This window comes from Ailuropoda melanoleuca, chromosome 11 (genome assembly GCF_002007445.2).
Source record: "Ailuropoda melanoleuca isolate Jingjing chromosome 11, ASM200744v2, whole genome shotgun sequence".
Lineage (NCBI taxonomy): Eukaryota > Metazoa > Chordata > Mammalia > Carnivora > Ursidae > Ailuropoda > Ailuropoda melanoleuca.
Genome location: NC_048228.1, coordinates 62,438,269 through 62,458,735, shown reverse-complemented (window position 1 = coordinate 62,458,735; position 20,467 = coordinate 62,438,269). Strand labels below are relative to the sequence as shown.

At 34.1% G+C, this 20,467-nt stretch overlaps 1 protein-coding gene across 15 annotated transcripts in view; it reads left to right on the top strand.

Moving 5' to 3' along the window:
* Positions 1-20,467, top strand: part of ADGRL3 (adhesion G protein-coupled receptor L3) — an 815,688-nt gene that overhangs the window by 386,392 nt on the left and 408,829 nt on the right. For all 15 annotated transcript variants that reach the window (XM_034671746.1, XM_034671747.1, XM_034671744.1 and 12 more), the window contains one exon: positions 13,801-14,014. In XM_034671746.1, coding sequence (XP_034527637.1) covers positions 13,801-14,014 — 214 coding nt within the window. The remainder of the gene's footprint in view (positions 1-13,800; positions 14,015-20,467) is intronic.

Sequence of the window (20,467 nt, the reverse complement as noted above, 5' to 3'; positions counted from 1 at the left end):
CTTGTTAAAATTATTTTGGACACTCTCAACTTTCTTGGGTACACCAGAGATAGACATGTTGTTCAACCTGGTGAAACCGCTATTTTTCTCTCGAGTATCATATTTTGATTGTTTGTTTTCCCCATCATACTTCTGGTGGTTATTAGGGGATTATTTAATTATTTGTGCATTTGTTTTTAATGTTTACCCCTTGCCCCATCTATTGTAAATTCCATGAGGTCATGAAACAATGTTTTACTGACTATTGGATATCCACAATGTGAAACAATGTCTGGCACTTCAATTTATATTTGTAAATTTTTGTTTGTTGGGTGAATAAATTAAGTTAATCATTTATGTGGAGAATTGATATTGATCATTGAAGCATGACAAAAGATGTGTTTCTCAACCACCATTTTGAAATTCCTGTTTATTTCACAATTGATTTAATTATTTGAGGACACAGTGGGGTAGATGTTTGTAACTTTGATTTTAACCAATTTCAAGACACTTGTCTTGTGTCCCTGAAAATGAATTCTATAAATACTTTCTATTAAATTTTTTTGTAGGTGGGAAGATGTGTTGTACAAACCTTAATGGTTTATTTTGTGGTTGAATGGACAAATACACTAGAGTGCTCTACGTGCCCTATGGCATTTCATGACAATTTTCTTACATATACAAAGAATCCCTGGTCTAGCTTTTATTACCTATTTCCTGTGTTTTTTTTTTTTTAATGTGGTTTGGAATTCAGTTTGGATGTTAAGTGTATGAGTGGTTTTTCTGCTTTTCAGAATACTTATATTGTTTTTTATTGTTGTCAAAAAGAAAATAAAAATCTATGTATTCGGAATTTTTTTGGTGCTTTTGTCTCAAAGCTAGGGGTGGCAGGTGAAAATTCATTTTTGAACTAGCCCGAAAGATTTCACTTTCACTCAGAAGATTTTTGCTAGTGTCCAGAATTATCCAATGGGTGCTGCTTTTTATTTTGTTGTTTGTTTTGCCTAGCATTTATAGTTTCATTTTGGCTGGACTTTTTCTCATTCTGATTGTTTTTTTCTGCTTTGGAAGGAAAATTGTCATCGGTGTTTATGAAAGAAAAAAAAATAGCTGGCTACTCTTCCTATCCCACATTTCAAGTATTTGGCAAATATCTGGACTTTCATAGGTTGAGGGGTTTGGTTGGTTAGTACATTTCCTCATTTACTGATAATGACTAAATATTTAGAGATCTCCAGTCTTTAAAAGCCAGGATTTACTTTTAGTATTTAGTGTTAGTCAACTTCTTAATGAAAATGTATTTGTTTGAAAACATTGCTAATAAAAGTTTTCACTTGGAATAAAATAAAGGATAAGCATTTCATTTTGCAAGCAGCATAGTCAATTTACAAATATTCCTAACAAGTACATTCCAGTGGAATGAATGTTAAACAGAGAGGGAACTTTGGTTAGAAGACGTAACAATGTGGAGATAATGGATTTGGTCAGGCTCTTTATGGCTATGCATATTGTTCTACTTGCAGATGGCTTACATTGGTACTAACAGTTCCACACTGATTGGGTTAGTATGTATGTTACAGCTGTTGTAGAGCTTGTGTATAAAGGATTTATAAACACTGTTGTATATTTTTTTGTGTTGAAGATTACCAAAGAGGTTATTACAAGGTCTCTTCTGCAGAGGATTAGTGCTGCTGAGTTAGAAATGTCTTAGTATTACTCCTCTTTAGGATAAAACAAACAAACAAAAATGATAAGCTACTGAAAGCTCTTTATCCTTTCCAGTGAATATTGTGTGTGGTGGGGTGGGGAGGAGGGAAAGAATTTAAGTGCTGCTTGTGTATTTCTGAGTGGTGTGTGCTGTGCAGTAGAGCATTTATTCACTGTTTAGCAATTTCTTTCCTTCAAAATCAAGTTTTGTTTAGTTTTAATCTGTGACACCACTGTTTATTCAAAACTTAAATTTATCCTTCACTAAATTTCCCATGTGTTTCTTCTGTTAGAATCTGTAGGACTGTAGGGATACCTGTGTGGCTTAGCTAGTTAGGTCTCTGCCTTTGGCTCAGGTCATGATCCCAGGGTCTTGGGATCAAGTCCCACATCTGGCTCCTTGCTTCTCAGGGAGCCTGCTGCTCGCTCCCCCTGTTTGTGCACTCTCTCTCTCTCTGACAAAAAATAAAATCAGAAAAAAAGAGAGAGAGAAAAGAAGAGAATCTGTAGGACTGTAGGTTTCCTTGGTTGTACTATAAGAAAAACATAAACCTTAAATTTGTTGATTTGAAATAAAGAACATTACATAATTATACACTGCAATGTAAGTAAAATTACTACATTTGAAAATTAATGCCACATTTTAAAATTAGTGATTTTTCATCTTATTGCAGATTTTTACATAAAGAAAATTTCTCGTACTAATTTTTGTGATATAATATCCAAGTGTTAGGAAAGAATTTCTTAAAATTGTCAGAATTGTAATATTTTATTCTATTTAAAAATAAAAAAAAAAACTTTGCCAGGTATAAAGGTGGAATATTTAACTTATATTTCATATTCAGGAATTACACTTAATGTCATAAAGGACTGACAATCCATAAAATTGTATTATTTATTGCTAGTGTGATATTCTAATAATACCTTATGCATTTCCCAAGAGAAGCCCCCTTCCTTTGTTTTCTCTGTGTGACACACAAGAAGGCTCATTGTGTCTCTTACCTACATAACTTTCTAGTTCATGCCTCCCATTCACTTTTGGCTAAGTTGCAGTTTTCTGGTATACTAAATGGGGATGATAATGTTGCTAAGCTTTTATTGTTTGGGTTTGAAATAAAATGGTACTTTTAAAGCACTAGCACATGGAAATCACTCCATAGATGTTAGCAATTATCATCATCATCTCACCGTAACAGCTTATCACAGTATCTTCCTCATTAATTCCAGACTTATCTTTCTCTCTACTATCTAATATCTTTCACTGTTCGAATAATCTATTGACTAATGCTTTTTAAGATTAATTTTATTAATATTATTATGGTATTATGTTGTAATCTTACAATGTCCTATATAATTTGTACTATATTCTGAATCTGATTGTAATGGTCTTTCTGATTTGACTACTGCTTAGTTCTGTCTGCCATCTGTTCCCGATTCTCTTTGTGAATATCTTTTCCCCCCAGCTTTATTGATATTTAATTGACATATAATATTGTGTAAGTTTAAGGTGTACAGTGTTTTGATTTGATGCACGTATGTATTGTAAAATGATTACCACAGTAGGGTTTGTTAACATCTCCAAAACCTCACATAATTGCCATTTATTTTTGTGGTAAGAGCGTTTAAGATCTACTCACTTAGCAACTTCTAAGTATATAATTCAGTATTGTTAGCTATAATCACTCTGTTGTACCCTAGACCCCCAGAAGTTACCCATCTTATAATTGAACATTTATACCCTTTGACCAGTCCTACCATTTTTCACCCCATTTCCTGGCAACCACTATTCTCCCCTCTGTTTCTATGAGTTTGACTTTTTCAGATTTCACGTATAAGTGATATCATACAGTATTTGTCTTTTTTCTGTCCTGTCTTATTTCACTAGCACCATGCACTCAAGATCCATCCATGTTGTCATAAATGGCAGGATTTCCTTCTTTCACATGACTGAATAATATTTCATTATGTGTGTATGTATACATACATTACATATATACACACAATGATCAATATACATTGAAAAGTATATATATGCCAATCTTCTTTATCCATTTGTCCATTAATAGACGTGTAGAGTGTTTCTGTGTGTTGTCTATTGAATAGTAATGCTGCAATGAACATGGAAATGCAGGTATTTCTTTGAGATCCTCCCTCGGAACTCTGAATATATCTTTCTTTGCTCAGAATTTCTGCCTAGAATATTTTACCATTTGTTCTCCTGTATTCATATATTGTTTCATGTTTAATGGCCAGCTAAAGTTTCCTACCTTCNTTCTGCCTAGAATATTTTACCATTTGTTCTCCTGTATTCATATATTGTTTCATGTTTAATGGCCAGCTAAAGGTTCCTACCTTCAAAAAATCTTTTTTTTTTTTTTAAAGATTTTATTTATTTATTCGACAGAGATAGAGACAGCCAGCGAGAGAGGGAACACAAGCAGGGGGAGTGGGAGAGGAAGAAGCAGGCTCATAGCGGAGGAGCCTGATGTGGGGCTCGATCCCATAATGCCGGGATCACGCCCTGAGCCGAAGGCAGACGCTTAACCTCTGTGCCACCCAGGCGCCCCTCAAAAAATCTTTTTTAATCACCCATGCATATGTTTATNCCCATAATGCCGGGATCACGCCCTGAGCCGAAGGCAGACGCTTAACCGCTGTGCCACCCAGGAGCCCCTCAAAAAATCTTTTTTAATCACCCATGCATATGTTTATCGCTCCATAATTTTTTAATCTGTTCTATATAATTTATTGTGTTTTATAACATTTTAAGCCTTACATAGGATGCACATTCTCTAACTACAAGCTTCTGAAGCCCCATGGAGACACTTAGGAAGATTCTCAGTACTTTTGCTCTGAATCATCAGCCCATCTGCCGTACCCTGCTCCAGACTTTCACTCTTCTGATCTTGTTGTCAGTATTCTGTCACCCTTTGTTTTTAGTAATGGTGGATTCCGTCTTTTGGTTTTTGGGACTTTGCCACACTCACATTATTAATCAGTGTTCTCCAGATAGTTTTTGAACTATATAGATGAGGACTAAAACTCCTAAAACAATCAAGTCTTATGAATCACAATTATTCATATATATAGGATATATGTATGGATCCATATATAGGGATATAGATAGATAGATAGATAGNACAATCAAGTCTTATGAATCACAATTATTCATATATATAGGATATATGTATGGATCCATATATAGGGATATATATATATATATATATATATATAGATAGATAGATAGATAGAGATATAGTTATATATTAATATAAAGAGATTTATTATGAGGGATTGGCTCATGTAATTATGGAGGCCGAGAAGTCCAATGATTTGCTGTTTGCAAGCTGGAGTCACAGAAAAGCCAGTGACATAGTTCCAGTCCAAACTTGAAGGCCTGATAATCCAGGGAGGCTGTGTTGTGAGTCTCAGTCTGAGTTCAGAGGCTTGAGGTCTGGAGAGCCACTGGTGTCAATCCCAGTCCACGTCCCACGTCCCATGTCTTGAGAACCAGAAGCACCAATGTCAGAGGGCTCCAGAGGGTGGATCTACCAGTTCAAGCACAGAGCACATTCATACTTCTGCCTTTTTGTTCTATTTGAGCCCTCAGGAGATTGGAAGATGCCCACATAATTGGTGAGGGTGATCTTCTTTATTAGTGTACTGAATCAAATGCTCTTTTCCAGAGACGCCTTCACAGACATACCCAGAAATAATATTTTACCAGTTACCTGGGTATCCCTTAGCCCAGTGAAGTTGACACATAAAATTGATCATCACATGCATGAATTTTTACCATCTTCTTGATTTTATGTGATAACTCTTAAGCTCCTTCTGCCAGATTTTGGAATCCCATTCCGAAAAGAACCACTCCTAGGTCTGAGATAATCCCCAGTGTGGAGGGAAAATTTAAATAACATCCATGGCTTATGTTAATAACTCCCAGCAGCCACATTGTAGGTGATCAGTGTACATTGAAAATTACATTAGCATATCTTCTTTATTTCTTTTGAATTTTATAATTGTGTTTACTGAATTTTTGTTTATCTTGAAATTATAAATTGTACTCTTAATATTTTGAAGAGCCAGTTTTGAGTTTTTGACGCTTAGAAAAAAATTAGGATAATTGTAATACATGAAATTTGACACAGTTTTAGAAATTTTATCCCTCATGGGTATCATTGAAAGACAGTGCAGAATATAATTTTATTGGCTGTTGAAAAGTTATAACAAGAAGATATAAATTCATTTATTCAAATACTTGCTACATTTTTATACATTCTGTGAGTGGACAATTTCCCTTGAAGGCCACCATTTTTGTATAGACGCCTTCAAAAAACAAGATTAATATTACCTTCATGCTGAAGCTCCATAAGTCAAAAGGAAAGCTCAGCATTAACTGTTTTATGATTTCCACTCATCAGTACTTTTTTTCCTGTAATTTCAGAAATTTTTAATTTCATGGTTTTGGGTTTTTTTTTTTTTTTCGATTTGTTTTATTTTATTTTGTTTTGTTTTTTTTTGCCTTCAGAACATAATTGCCTTTGGTTATTCCTTTAGGGTATCAGCTTTATTTGTGTTACACTTTATTAAGTACTATAATATTTAAATTATATGTAGTTTTTGCTGAAATAGAGGTTGAAATTCAGTGTATTAGAGGCTTACTGGTAGCAGATGTACTTTTAAAAGAAAGTAGATGATAGGTTGATATTTCATTGGGTTTTAAGTGTTATTTTTGCTGCCAAATATTTTGGACTCGATTTTCAGAGCACATTTTTTAAAACTTGGATAAGTGTGCTGGCATGTAAAATGGCACAGAGGAAATACACATATTTAAGAAAATTATGTCATAGGCTCTGCTGAAACTTAAAATTGGGAATATATGCTTTTTGGCAGCATTTAAGTAATGAAGTATTTTTTAAAGTCATTAGCAATAAGTAGAAACTAGCCCACTTCCAGAGAGTTGTGTCCCTCTCTATCATTAAGAAATGCCTTTAAAATTGTTGGCCTTGATTTACAAATAGTTTTACTTCTTTCTTATAAGAAATCAGATCTCTTTCCTTTTCATTTTAAAGTTTTCCAAAAGAGCCCCTATTTCTTCTCTTATGATTACTTGCATGCAGGAAAAAAATGTTTTTAGCAACTATTAGTAATCATCTTTCAGTGCTGAAGACTGCGTATATTTCTATATATTTGCATATAAATTAAATGATAAAATAATATAATAAATTATATATGTGTATATATGTATAAAATCTGGTGGCTTAAGTGATATTTGAGCAAAGAGATGATAATATTAGACTATCTATGTGGGTCATTTATAATATTTTCTTTTATTGATTTGGTAATTCTTTAATATCTGTGTACAGGTTTCAGTGTCCGACACCTTTTAAACATTTCTTCAGTGGCTTGAAACAAAACGTTTATTATCTCCCATGGTTTCTTTAGGTTAAGAATCTGGGAGTAGGTTAAGTAGTTGACCTGGCTCTGGCTCAGGGTCTCTCACAGAGTTGTATTTACTCAAAGGAAGGCTTTTTGGTATTTGGAGCATCAGCAGCTAAGGTTCCTTAGTTGCCTGCCTTACTTGGCTGTCAGAAGAGGGCCCAGTTCTTTACCTGGATCTTTCCATTGGGCGGGTCCAGTGGTCTCTAGTGATTGGCTTTGCGCAGAATGAGTGATCAAGAGAGAGGCTGAAGCTGGCAGTCTTGTTAATGAAGTACACTTGGAAATCACACACCCTCATTAGTACCACATTACGTACATTAGAAGTGAGTACCTAAGTAAAGCCCACATTCAAGGAGAAAGTGAATAAACTTGAAAACTAGCAAAGAGTGAACACATTTGAAAACTGCCATAAGGAGCTCTTTAACAAAACCTGTACTCCCTCCCAAGGGTATCTTATCTACTGCTCTAGTTTTAGGTATTACCTTACAATTTCCAAATTTATAAAGATCTATTTTCTGAGTCATTAACCTGTATTCAACTTCCTACCAGATTTTTTTCATGACACTAAAATGTAGCCAGTTGCTCATGCCAGCAGCACAGTAGTTATTTTTGCTACCCTCCCTTCTACCCTTCATGTTCTCCTAATCACCAAATCATGCAATTTTTTTTGTTCCTAAATATAGATCAAATCTGTTCACGATATCATTATTCATTTAAAGCGATCATTTTGTCCTTACTGCTAAAACGTGGCCTTCTATTTTGCATTCCCTTATCCATTCTTTAAAAAAAAAAAAATCTTTAACAGATTTTAATTTTACTTAAATACACAGAATTTAGGTTAAAGTAAAAGGCAAGGGAATGGAAAATAAAAACAAATATAAGCTGTTTTGTTAATATTTTTGTATTCACAACAAGCAAACATATACAACAGGCTGAAGATTTCAGTCTCTGCTAAATGGAGATTAGGCTACAGGTTTTATTTTTTGAGTGGATTTTTGAATATGTGGAATAATTCATGGAAAAATGAGATTTGAGCAGGGCATTGAGGGCTTGGCCCAAGGAGATGGGTGTGCACACACGTGTGCACACACGCGCTTGGTTCATCTGTCCTATAACCAAGTTTCCATACCGTCAAAGCAGTGGTTTAGTGGTAAGCAGGTTAGTCGGTTTAATCAAATTCTTCCTTAAATAGATGCAGAGCCCCTCTCTATCTGACTCAGTAGCGAGCTCCTCCAGCATTTCTTCAGTGGCCACTGATACTCCAGCTTCTGCATTCATTCTCTCCTTTATAGATCCTCCCTGCACTACTTCATGTCCTTCCCATGGTTCTAGGCTCTATTCACTCCTGAATCCAACTGAGAGTTCAAGAATTATATATTTATTTATTTGAGAGAGAGAGAGGAAGAGAATGGGGGGCGGGGTGGGAGAGAGAGAGAACGCATGCACGTGTACTTGCACAAGTTGGATGGCTGAGGGAGAGGGAGGGAGAGAATCTCAAGCAGACTCTATGCAGAGGGTGGAGCCGCACTCAGGGCTCCATCTCACCACCCTGAGTCACAACCTGAGCCCAAACCAAGAGTCCCACGCTTAACTGGCTGGGCTACCCAGGTGCCCCAGCAGTTGAACATTTTTGAATATTATCCTGACTCCTTAAATTCAACATGTTTAAAATGTAATAAATTATACTGTGTTATGCTCTGAATCTGCTAACTGGAGCTGCTTGCCTGTATGTCTATGTTTACTGTTAATCTTATTGATATCCTTTGTCTTAAAATCCTGTATGTCAACTACCACTCCCTTCTTTGAAAACTCCCCTCCAATGCCCTAGGTTTATTCTAGCAAGTCTCTGAGGCCCTTGGGGTCCACAAAGAATCATGTGACTTGTGTTTGGTCACCAGCTTTTAGCCTCTGCCTCCATCCCCACCTCCCATCCCTAGACTGGTGTCTTTGTTATCATCATCCACAATTCACCAAGGACTTAAGGCGTTTTGAGTCAGATGTTACCAGGCAGGCTTAACAGTAGGAGAGAGAGCCCAAAGAAGATAAAGTAGGGGTTTCAGGGCGCCTGGGTGGTTCAGTCATTAAGCGTCTGCCTTCGGCTCAGGGTGTGATCCCAGCATTCTGGGATCGAGCCCCGCATCAGGCTCTTCTGCTGGGAGCCTGCTTCTTCCTCTCCCACTCCCCCCGCCTGTGTTCCCTCTCTCGCTGGCCATCTCTTTCTCTCTGTCAAATAAATAAATAAAATGTTTAAAAAAAAAAAAGTTTCAACAACAGAGTGGCTGAGGCCTCAGAAAAGAAAACATGAAAGTGATTTGGCTGAAATAAGTGAGCAAGAACAGGGAGCTTTTTCTTGTGATATTTAACCCCTGGTCAGGAGTACTTTTCATTAGATATGTGCTTGCCATGGAACCTGGGCATTTGCTGGGGTTCTGGCAATCTTTAGTAGAGAAGCTTCATTTCATCCATGCCTCCTTAGTCCCATGGTCAGGGGATAGTTCCTTAGTGCAGCATCCTACCCAGCTGCCAGATTTTAAATTTCAGTTTTTTCCAATTTATTCAGCTAATACCTATTACACATCTAATGATGATACTCTGTTCCTTGTTACAACAGATTAACTCATGGAATAAAAGTGAGAAGGAGTTCAAGAATACACCTTCCTTGCCCCCAAATTATTTTCCCACAGCCACTTCCCAATGCCCAATGCAATATTACCCTAATACGATATGTAATAGGTAGTCTCATGGCCTATCCTGCATTTGAATTGTTGACATCTCCCATGTCTCAGTCTTTTTCTCTACTAAGCAAAATCTCTCCGTTGTTAGCACAATAACTGAATGGTTAAAAACAAAAAAACAAAACTTTTAACTTAAACATATTTTTTTCCATTGGACTTTGGTTGCTGATTAAAGCATTTAGCAATATAATTAAAAGTAATTTAAATAGCTAATTAGATAATGTTATAGTTTCCAGTAATACATTCCTTTAAACAAAGCATCCATCATTTAGGAGTGCAATTTATCATTGGGTTACTGATACACAGGGAATTATATATTAAATGGAAGAAAACATCCACAAATCAAGTCTGGCTCTCTGTAAAAATTGCCATATACATAACTTCTGCGTCATTCTTACAGGGTCAAAAGAGAAACATGGAAAATTTTGGCCTCCACATTTTAGTTGACTTTGCAACTGTTGAGTGTCTGGTTCTAAATCATATTTTTGACAGTTAAGAACCAGAATAAAGCTTTCTCTGCATACACATGTTCTGACAAAAATTGACTGATGAATTTAATTAACTAAATTGTCCACTTAGTCAAACAAATGCTTTAACTGTATGGTTTGCTTATTTGTTTTGTTTCCTTGTTAAATTAACTTGTTTTTTTAACTTAATTTAACTTAATCGTTTAAGTTAAAATATAGCCAGATCAATCCAACGTTTAAAAACAGTTTCAGTGTTACTTTTAAAATAGTTATACCAAAGTTAAGAAACAAATTGCCTTTTAGCAAATGCTAAAAAATTTCCTGGAAAATTCTGATTTCAAAAACCTTTTATTAAAACCAAAAATAGGGGCGCCTGGGTGGCCCCGCGGTTAAGCGTCTGCCTTCGGCTCAGGGCGTGATCCCGGCGTTATGGGATCGAGCCCCACAGCAGGCTCCTGTGCTGTGAGCCTGCTTCTTCCTCTCCCACTCTCCCTGCTTGTGTTCCCTCTCTCACTGGCTGTCTCTATCTCTGTCAAGTAAATAAATAAAATCTTTAAAAAAAAATAAATAAAAAAAATAAAACCAAAAATAAAAACCAAAGAAACAAAAACAACCTCTATGATTCCATACCTAAGTCATGAAACTGGATCCCCAAATTTGANTGTGTTCCCTCTCTCACTGGCTGTCTCTATCTCTGTCAAGTAAATAAATAAAATCTTTAAAAATAAATAAATAAATAAATAAAACCAAAAATAAAAACCAAAGAAACAAAAACAACCTCTATGATTCCATACCTAAGTCATGAAACTGGATCCCCAAATTTGAATATTTTTATTTTTCAATGATTCCATTACTTAAAGTACTAAATACATTAATGAAAATGTCTTTATCCTTGAAAACTGAAATCTCACCTTTTTTTTTTTTTTTAGAAACTTCAGTATTAAGAAGGATGTCATGTTTAAACAACCATCTAATTTCAGGATGATAGATAAACAAGGACAGTTTATTGTATTTTAGGAAAAATAGAGATGCATATTTCAGAAATTCAGTATCTCTCTATTGTGGGAATACCCTGTCAAAATGTTGATTCAAGAGCAAACTTTAAAAATAATGTTACAACCAACCTCTAATAATGTTAACTCTCTGATGAATGCTATGGATGTGCTAGATTCTTCTGTGTCTCTCTCTCTCTGTGTGTGTGTGTGTGTGTGAGACAGACAGAGGGAGAGAGAGAGAGAGAGAGCGCAAACAAGATGTTGAATAACAACCAGAATGGAATTACCTGTACGCCTGCTTGAAAACTTTAAGGGACCTGCCCACAAGTTATGCATGCGGTATATGTTACAGTAGCTTTTCTGAAGCATTATAGAATGACGTAAAAACTAATGTCCTTTTCAATTTTGAAATAATTGTATGGTTTCAGAAGCCAAATCAATATATTTTTTAAAAGATTATGTATGTATGTATGTATGTATTTGAGAGAGAGAGTGAGCGAGAGAGCATGAGCATGAGCAGGGGCAGAGGGACAGGGAGAAGCAGGCTTCCCACTGAGCAGGGAGCCCCATGTGCGGCTGTATACCAGGACTCCGGGATCATGACTCTATTGAAGGCAGAGGCTTAACCAACTGAGCCACCCAGGGGCCCCCCAAATCAATATTTCTTTTAAGTTTCAAGTGAAAATACTTATAGCAATAAATATCTCTTTCTCTACCTCCACTCATTGTTTTTCTCCTCCTGCCTTCTTTTGTTTTCACATTTCATGCTCTGTAAAAAAGCCACACGAAAAGCTGCATATATTTATTCAAATACATGTTTCTATATATGTACATATTAGTGAATTAATCAAATATTAATGCATATTTATAGCTATCATGTATGTAACTCTATAATTATTTCTATTATGTGGAAATCAACTTATTAGATGATTGGTAAACACTTGATTTAGAATTTCAGTTATATGCTTTTAAATTAAACATTCGACTTTCTTCCAATAATGGACTGATAACGTTCACAGTCTTGGAGTGGGAAACGTAAACTTGACATGAAAAGATGGGTAATTCCCTATGTAAAAATGAGATATATATGTTCAGCAAACATCTAAAATCAAACAACTTAAAGAAAATATTTGCCACAAATATAAAGGACCATTTTTAAAAATTTTCTTGTTATACAAAGAACTTTTACAATAGCGAACCATGTATAAATGTGAGCAAGCAATTCATAAATAAAAGGAATGTGAGAGGTTGATAAACATGAAAATATGTTCCATTATACAAATAGAATACTGAAAAATTTGAAAAAAGGATATTGTATCTTATTTGTCTACTGCATTGGCAAAATTTAAAGGAATTGGTAATACATTGTTTTGAAATGAAAAGTGCTGCTGGTAGAACCATGCATGTTTATTCAGTTTTTTGGATGTCTAGTTGTTGATTTTTGCCAGACTTGAAATATATTTCCCCTTTGATCCATCGATTTCATTTATAAAAATATACATAAAATATATTTGGATAATTATATTTTTTGTAAGATGTAATAGCTAAGGAACACAAATATGTTTATACTTCTTTACAGTATTATGACAAAAACACATGGACATTCCCAAATGCCCATCAATATGAGATCAATTATATAATGTTTGTAGGTATATAAAATGCAGCCATTAAAAATGAGGACTATAATACGGAAATGAAAAGAGATGTTCATTAAAATAATAAAATAAATAAAGGTATCAAACAACATGTGTAGTGTAATACTACCTGAATAAAATATAAAGAAGGGTAGGAGGAAACATATAATGTCTATTTGTTTTTCTGTAGTTAATTCTAATAGAAGGGTCACCACAATGCTAATGGTTCTCTTGACAGTGGGGGGAAAGTGTGTGGAGAGAGCTGAAGGAAAATTTAATTTTTCTCCATATAAATCTCTATTTTCCTAAAGAACACTTATGATCAGTATAATTAAATTATAAAGTATACTATTATGTTAATTATTACTGAACAATGAAACCATGTTTTAAAATTGAAATAGAATGCTTAAGATTATATAAATATAACAAAAATGTGATTTTTGGTCCTAGTTTCCATAAAACAAAATAAAACAAGAGACACACATGATACCCCTGAGGTTTACCTGAGAATCTTTCTCTACAAACTGGATAATATTTCTACGTAGACTTTACTTCACATACCAGCCCAAGTTTTAGAAAATCCGAGTGTTCTTTTTTCTTTCATTTATAAGAAAACTTGTATTAGATAAGGTTTTATGAAATACCTGTTATTCTTAGATTTTTAAAAGTCCTGTAAAGTTATTGAAGTAAGAAATATTCTATTTTAGTTAAAATTGTTAATTGCAACTGGTTTGTTTTTTGGTATTGGTTTGCCCCAAACACTGGAAAAGCAAACACATGTACTTTTCCTTTGTATGTAGTAAAGATAACTTACATTTCTTCCTCCTCCTTCCGGTAGCTTTCAGCCGTGCCCCAATTCCGATGGCTGTGGTCCGCAGAGAGCTCTCCTGTGAGAGCTATCCCATAGAGCTCCGCTGTCCAGGAACAGATGTCATCATGATAGAAAGTGCCAACTATGGGAGGACTGATGACAAAATTTGTGACTCTGACCCTGCTCAGATGGAGAATATACGATGCTATCTTCCAGATGCCTATAAGATTATGTCTCAAAGGTACGATACTTCTAATTTCTTTTTTTTGTGCATTTAGTATAAACTCTTACCATGAATCTGTGTGACATATTGAGTATAGGTAAGAACACAAACAGCATTGTATATTTTAGAATAATTGGAACTACTTTTTCAATTTCAAACTGGTTTCCCATATCACTAAAATGCTAGTATTAGCGATTGCAAATGGCATTTGGAAATTATTAAAATCTGTTAGATTAGTTACTAGATTTCATGGTGTACTCTGACGTCTGTAGAACTGGGCTCGATAGATGAGGATCTAAATTTAGTTTTCACAGTTTTCAAAAATAGGCTTTTGTAATTTTCTCCAGAAATTACAGAAAAATTATTTTACTGCTAATAAATATTTTCTATCAGTGTATGAAAAAGAATAAAAGTTAATAGGCAACTTTTATAACCATAAATCAAAATGTAGTAAAATGGTATTGATTAATGATTATTTAGCCTTGAAAAACAATGAAGAGTATTACTTTGTTATCTAGTATATAGTGTAATTCATTTAAGCTATTCAAAATATTACCATATTCAAATAATGTAAATTAAGGTATCATATAATATCACTGGATAAGGAAAAGATGTCTTCAATTCTAAAGAAACTGGTCAATGGGAATCCATACTATAGAAGGTTTGAATTATACTAAAATTTCTTGATGAATTGACTAAATGTTATACATATCTCTTAAATATTTGTTCAGTATTACTATGATTTCTCAGAACTTAGTGAAGTCATTCATTTACTATAAGACCTCATACTTTCTGACTACATGCTCACAAAGTAATTTTAAAATAATCAGTAAATAATTTATTGAATGATTTTTTTCATTAGGATTTCTATTTAGCCATTTATTTTCTTTTATTATTTAAGGAGTTCTTAAAATATGGGGAAGTCATAGAACATGTAAAAATAAATAAATTCAAGCATATAAAAGCAAAAACAATAGTTCTCAAGGCTTATCTTTCTTGTGCTTGAGAAAACTTGCATTATTTTTAGCTTTTTGTCTTCTTGATGCCTAAAATTCTGACATGTATGTGTGTGATTGATAAAATCTTTTTTATAAATTACTATTGTGTAAGTTCTTAATAAAATTATAACATGCCAGGTTTTTGATGATCAAAACATCTGAAGAATACTTGAAAGATAATGGTCTCACTTGACAAATCTAAGGGCTTTTGTTTGTCTATTTCTAAAATGATAACTCATGCTAAGGTGAATATTAATGAGAAATAAGATTTTAAAATTAGGGATTCCATTTGATATAAGTTTGGTTGCGTTCGGTTCTTCTTGTGTGTCTCTTTCATTCTTATCTCTCATTGTATGTCTCTTGTTATACATTTGACATGCCTCCAATTATGGTTAAATTCTCTGATGTTATGCCTAAAAGAAGTCTAATTACTTCATCGTGTGTGGGTGTTATAATGGTGTCTGTTCTGAGTGGTTTTCCATGTGTAGTATGAACGGGCACTATGACTAAATTGTTATTTATTTTGTTTATTTCTGTCAGACCAACAAACAAAAATGGATTCTTTGAATCCATTCGAGGTGTGAGTAGAGGAGGAAATTCTGCTTTTCTGTGATTAGCTTTTCATTTTAAATGTAGCAGAAGCATTAACTTCACTAGCTCTTTGATCTCTTTATGATTTTCATTGAAATTGTTTTAATCCTTTTATTGATATTATTAATGGCTCCCAAAATAAGCCCTTAATCTTATAATTATTGCAAAAAAATAGTTACAATGGATCCTCTCAAGCTGCTGAATTATATGGGATGTGTCTGTAAAGTGACAAATCTTTAGAGTAAAATTGCTTTAAGCACCCTGAGTGAGTCATTTGTAGAAGCCCCTGGTGTCTCAAGTAAGGATTGTTAGCTGAAATAACTGTGGTTAATTCTGTATGGAGGCAAGTTCCTTAGTTGTTCTTGGACTGCTAAATATGCTACATTTACTCTTGTCCACAATGAATGCTTTTGACTCTTAGAAGAAGTCAGGTTCCATCTTGTAAGCTCCCAAGAGATGAGATGGCTATGTCAGCTTCAGCTGCTTATATTATAATTAACGAACTTTCACTGTCCTGCCAGTGACAGCATGTTAAATAATGCTAATAATTTCTAATTATGATATAGATGTATCATATTAATAATGATATGGGCAGCTTAAATAATCCATTTAAATTAAAATTATAATGGGGAAACCTTTCTAAAACATATTTAGATAATTATTGTTTTCTTTCATTTAAAGTCCTAGAAAGTCATATCAGTGTCTAAACGTTTTTAAGCATGTCTCTAGACCAGAGGTTGATATTACAAAATACATAATGTTTTGTGTATCCTTGTGTAACCTTGTTAAACGGCCTTCATAACTTGCTTCAGCCTCATAAATTAGACAGATGTCACAGGCAAGGACAGACATGAAATAGTATTCATGTAGATATTTGAATACACATTAAAAAATACATAAATAAAACTGTATAATAAAATTTTAGTTATGTGTGGAAAAATTGGGGATTTGCATCAGAAGGATACGGCACTTGATTTCCCTGTTTTTCCCCTTTAGAACTTCGTGGTCTGATCTCTCCTAGAGGAGCCAGATTGCTCACTGTCTTGCAGATTACACCTCGTGTTCTCAAATCCGAGTGTGTTTTTATGCCATTTTCCCTGCAGCCCTTCCGAAAGTTCTGTGTTTTTCCTCTTCTTTCATTATCCTACTAGAAGGCTAATTAAAATGTCAGAACACATTTCTTTATCCTTCTCAGAACTTCCATTCTCACTCACTTGTTATCATCTACATACTTCTTTATTGCAGCTAAACATTAATAAACCCATAGTATCACACCCCAGACAGTTGCCTTGTCTAAATTGTAGGCTTCTAGAGGGTAGACTTTCTGTTGATTTTACCTAAAACTAACTTCTAATGTCTAATGATGTGTTAATGAATAAGTAAATGTGCTCTCCGACAGTGTCATGCCACTTAAAAGCTTTCTTAATTCTATTATCTTAGTGATTTTTGTTTCTTTTTATTTTACATTTACACACTTCAGAGATTTAAAAAAATGGTACACAGAGCCTTATAATCTAAATGTGAAAATGACTGTTGGCAACTGATAACTGCAGAAATCTTACATTTTGAATTCAGCTGAGGTTTCATGTTATCTTCAGCTATTAATGGAAATATTTCCATTTTTAACTCCACCAACACTTGAAATTCCACAACATGCCATGCACTGTGACAACTCTGGAGTTTGGTGGATGAATAAGCCAGGCATGGTTCCTGCCCACACACCTATAGTTTTTGGGCAGATAAAAAACAAACAGCTACATTATTTGCTCAGTATTTTATTTTTATCTCATTTATGTTTATTGAGGAGCTCAAAAAAAGGAGGAAAGCTCTTTCGGCCAGATAATATTAAAGAGTGCTCATTGGAGAGGGAAGGTTAAGCTGGTCCTTGAAGGATGGCAGCTTCGGTAGAACCAGAAGAGACCAAAGTGATATTAGATACATAATATATTAGATATGTAAGATATATTAGGTATATAAGGCACCAAAAAGAACGTGAGGGGACAGCTTCCCTTCAATAACCCCTCACCCAGCCTCTTCTGCCATGCCTTTAACAGCTTATTGGTGCCTGTTCAGCACTATGTAGTCTTTCCAAAGCCTCTTTGAAATGTGCCTCTATTGAGGCCAGCCCTCCACCAGCCTCCCCATAGATCCAGTTCACATGCTCTCAAGAAACCTTGATAATTTGATGATAAACTAGCTTTGTGCTAGCCCCCTTGTCAGTACAAATTCCTGTTGGAGTTCTTCTTAGTAGTTGGACATAAACTCCATCTAAATGTGGGAAGTTTGAATATCATATGACTTCCTCATGTCATCTTTTTGGATACATATTTTAAATATGTGGTATTTCAGTATTACTTTATGTAAAATTGCTTATATTGTTCAAATTGCAAAGGCATTTGTAAACAGGTATATACGTATGTGTATATAGTATGTATCTACTGAGGTATAATGTACATATAGAAAATTTAACATTTCATAAATACATACAATCAGTGAATTTTCACAAACCGAGCTCATCCAACTAACAGCCAGATGAAGACATAGGACGTTTACAGCATCTCAGATGTACCCCTTCATACTCTGCACCAGCCATAGTCCACCCCCTGCCCCATGTTTTGCTGCTGTTGAGCCTTCTAATATCTTAAATCAGTTTGCCCATTTTGTAATTTAAATATATGAGTTCATATAGCATATGCTTTTCAGAGTCTGGTTTCTCTCATTCGTTGCATTCGTTTTTATATATAACATTATTGAAGCATTTTTATATACCATATAACCCGCTCGTTTGAAGTATAATGATATTTTAAGTAAATTTCCAGTTTACCAAGCAGTGCAACATCACCATAAAAAAGTTTTAGAATATTTCCGTCACCACATTAAGATCCTGGCACCCATTACTAATAATTCCCATCTCCTTCCCACACCACACAATGACTAATCCGTTTTCTGTCTATGTGTCTATTCTTAATGATTGTGTTTTAAGCTAAAAAGTGAATTTAAAGTCCAGTTAGATTTAGTGGGCATTTCAGTGGGGACGGTATCAAAGAAATAGCAGTTATTTCTGGAGGCAGGGATATAAATATGTTTCCTGTGTTGTGAATTCTCTTGGAATCAAAGATCATAATCTAGACAAGTAGAGATGTTAAATATATAAAGTAGGATGATTTTTTTTCTACTTAAATGAGTGATCTGAGTTTTGCTTTTGCTTTTCATCTTCTTCCAGCATTTTAGCAAGGTTACATTGTTATATGTCCTAGTCACAATGGGAACATGCAAAAAAAAAAAAGAGAGTGGGAGAGGGAGTGAGGAAGGGAAGAAGGGAGAAAGAAAGTTATTTCTCACCTTTCTGAAAAAGCTATATTTCAGTTTATATCAGTGCCATTGCAGGGGATTTTACAGCTTACAAAATGATCTTGGTTTTTGTTGTATTCAATCCTGGTGAAGTTAAGAACTCTTACAATAGCAGTCGAAGAAGAAATGTCAGGGCAGTTTCTGTTTGTACATAACTGAGTAAATGTTCTACAATAACTGCGTGTATATACTTGCATTTTCCAACTTGAGTATTCTCCTTTGCTCCTTTAACAAAATTATTACATTATATCTTGCGTTTCTCTTGTGAATTATAACAGATAAAAAATACTCCCTCATACTAGGGAGTTTTCCATTGAATGCATGTTCTATGCAGTAAAAAGAACAGATGGGCATAGAAACTATAATATATAACTCATTGTCTTAAGAATTACTCTTTGTGTGCACGTTTATTAAGAAAAAAAAAAAAGAAGAGGAAATGAAGGAAGGAAGGAAGATAATTCCCATTATCAAATCCAAAATGTAGAGAATATGGAGAAGCTGGGAATTTCCTATCTGGAAGACATTTACCTCTTTGTTAATATTTCAGCCCATTTCAATTCTGAGAATATATTTTGATAATGTCTTACTAAAGTGCTTGCTAGTGCTTCTTGCTATTCATTTAAGTTTGAATGAAATTATGCTATATATGTGTGCTTTGAAATTTAAGAACTTAGTGATTAAAATATTTCAGGATAGATTAGGATAAAAACTAAAGGGAGTTGTGTTGGCTGTCTCTTCCATATCTTGGGGAATATTAACCCTTTGTGCAGCCATTCTCAAAGTATGGTTCATGGAAATTTGGAATTTCTGAGTTCTTACCAGGGATTTCTCAAGGTCAAAACTATTTTCATAACAATTCTGACTTCTTGTTTGCCTTTTTCATTGTATTAGACATAGGCACTGATTGTGCAAAAGCAGTGGTAGGTAAATCTGATGCCATCTTAGCAGGTATCAAGACAGTAGCAATAATGTACTTTTAAATTTTCTCAGTTTTAATTTCTAATATGGTACATAATAATATAACTCCCATAAACTGATAGTCTTTAAGAATCTTAGTTATATTAACTGTATGGTGACTAACATAATATAATAAAAAAAAACATTAAAATAAAAAAAGAGTTAAAGAGGTCATGAGACAAAAGGGTAGGAGAATTGATGTTTTAACAAATTTTTTTTCATTTTTACTTGAGGGTGAACATTAGTTACGTTTTGTCTTCATTTTTATGTTGCATGATACTCATTCTGTTTGTTTTAGAATTATCTAGAGTTTTTTTCATGAGTGAATTATTATTTTTATTGAAGTATATTTGACATACATATTGTATTAGTTTCAGGTATACAACATAGTGATTCAACAATTATATATGTTATGAAATGCTCACCAAGATAAGTGTACTTACCATCTGTCACCATACAAAGTCATTACAGTATTATTGACTATATCCCTATGCACATTTGATTTATAAAATATAAGAATTACTTTTTTTTTTTTTCATTTATAGTCATTTCGCCATCTCCAGCTTTTTAGATA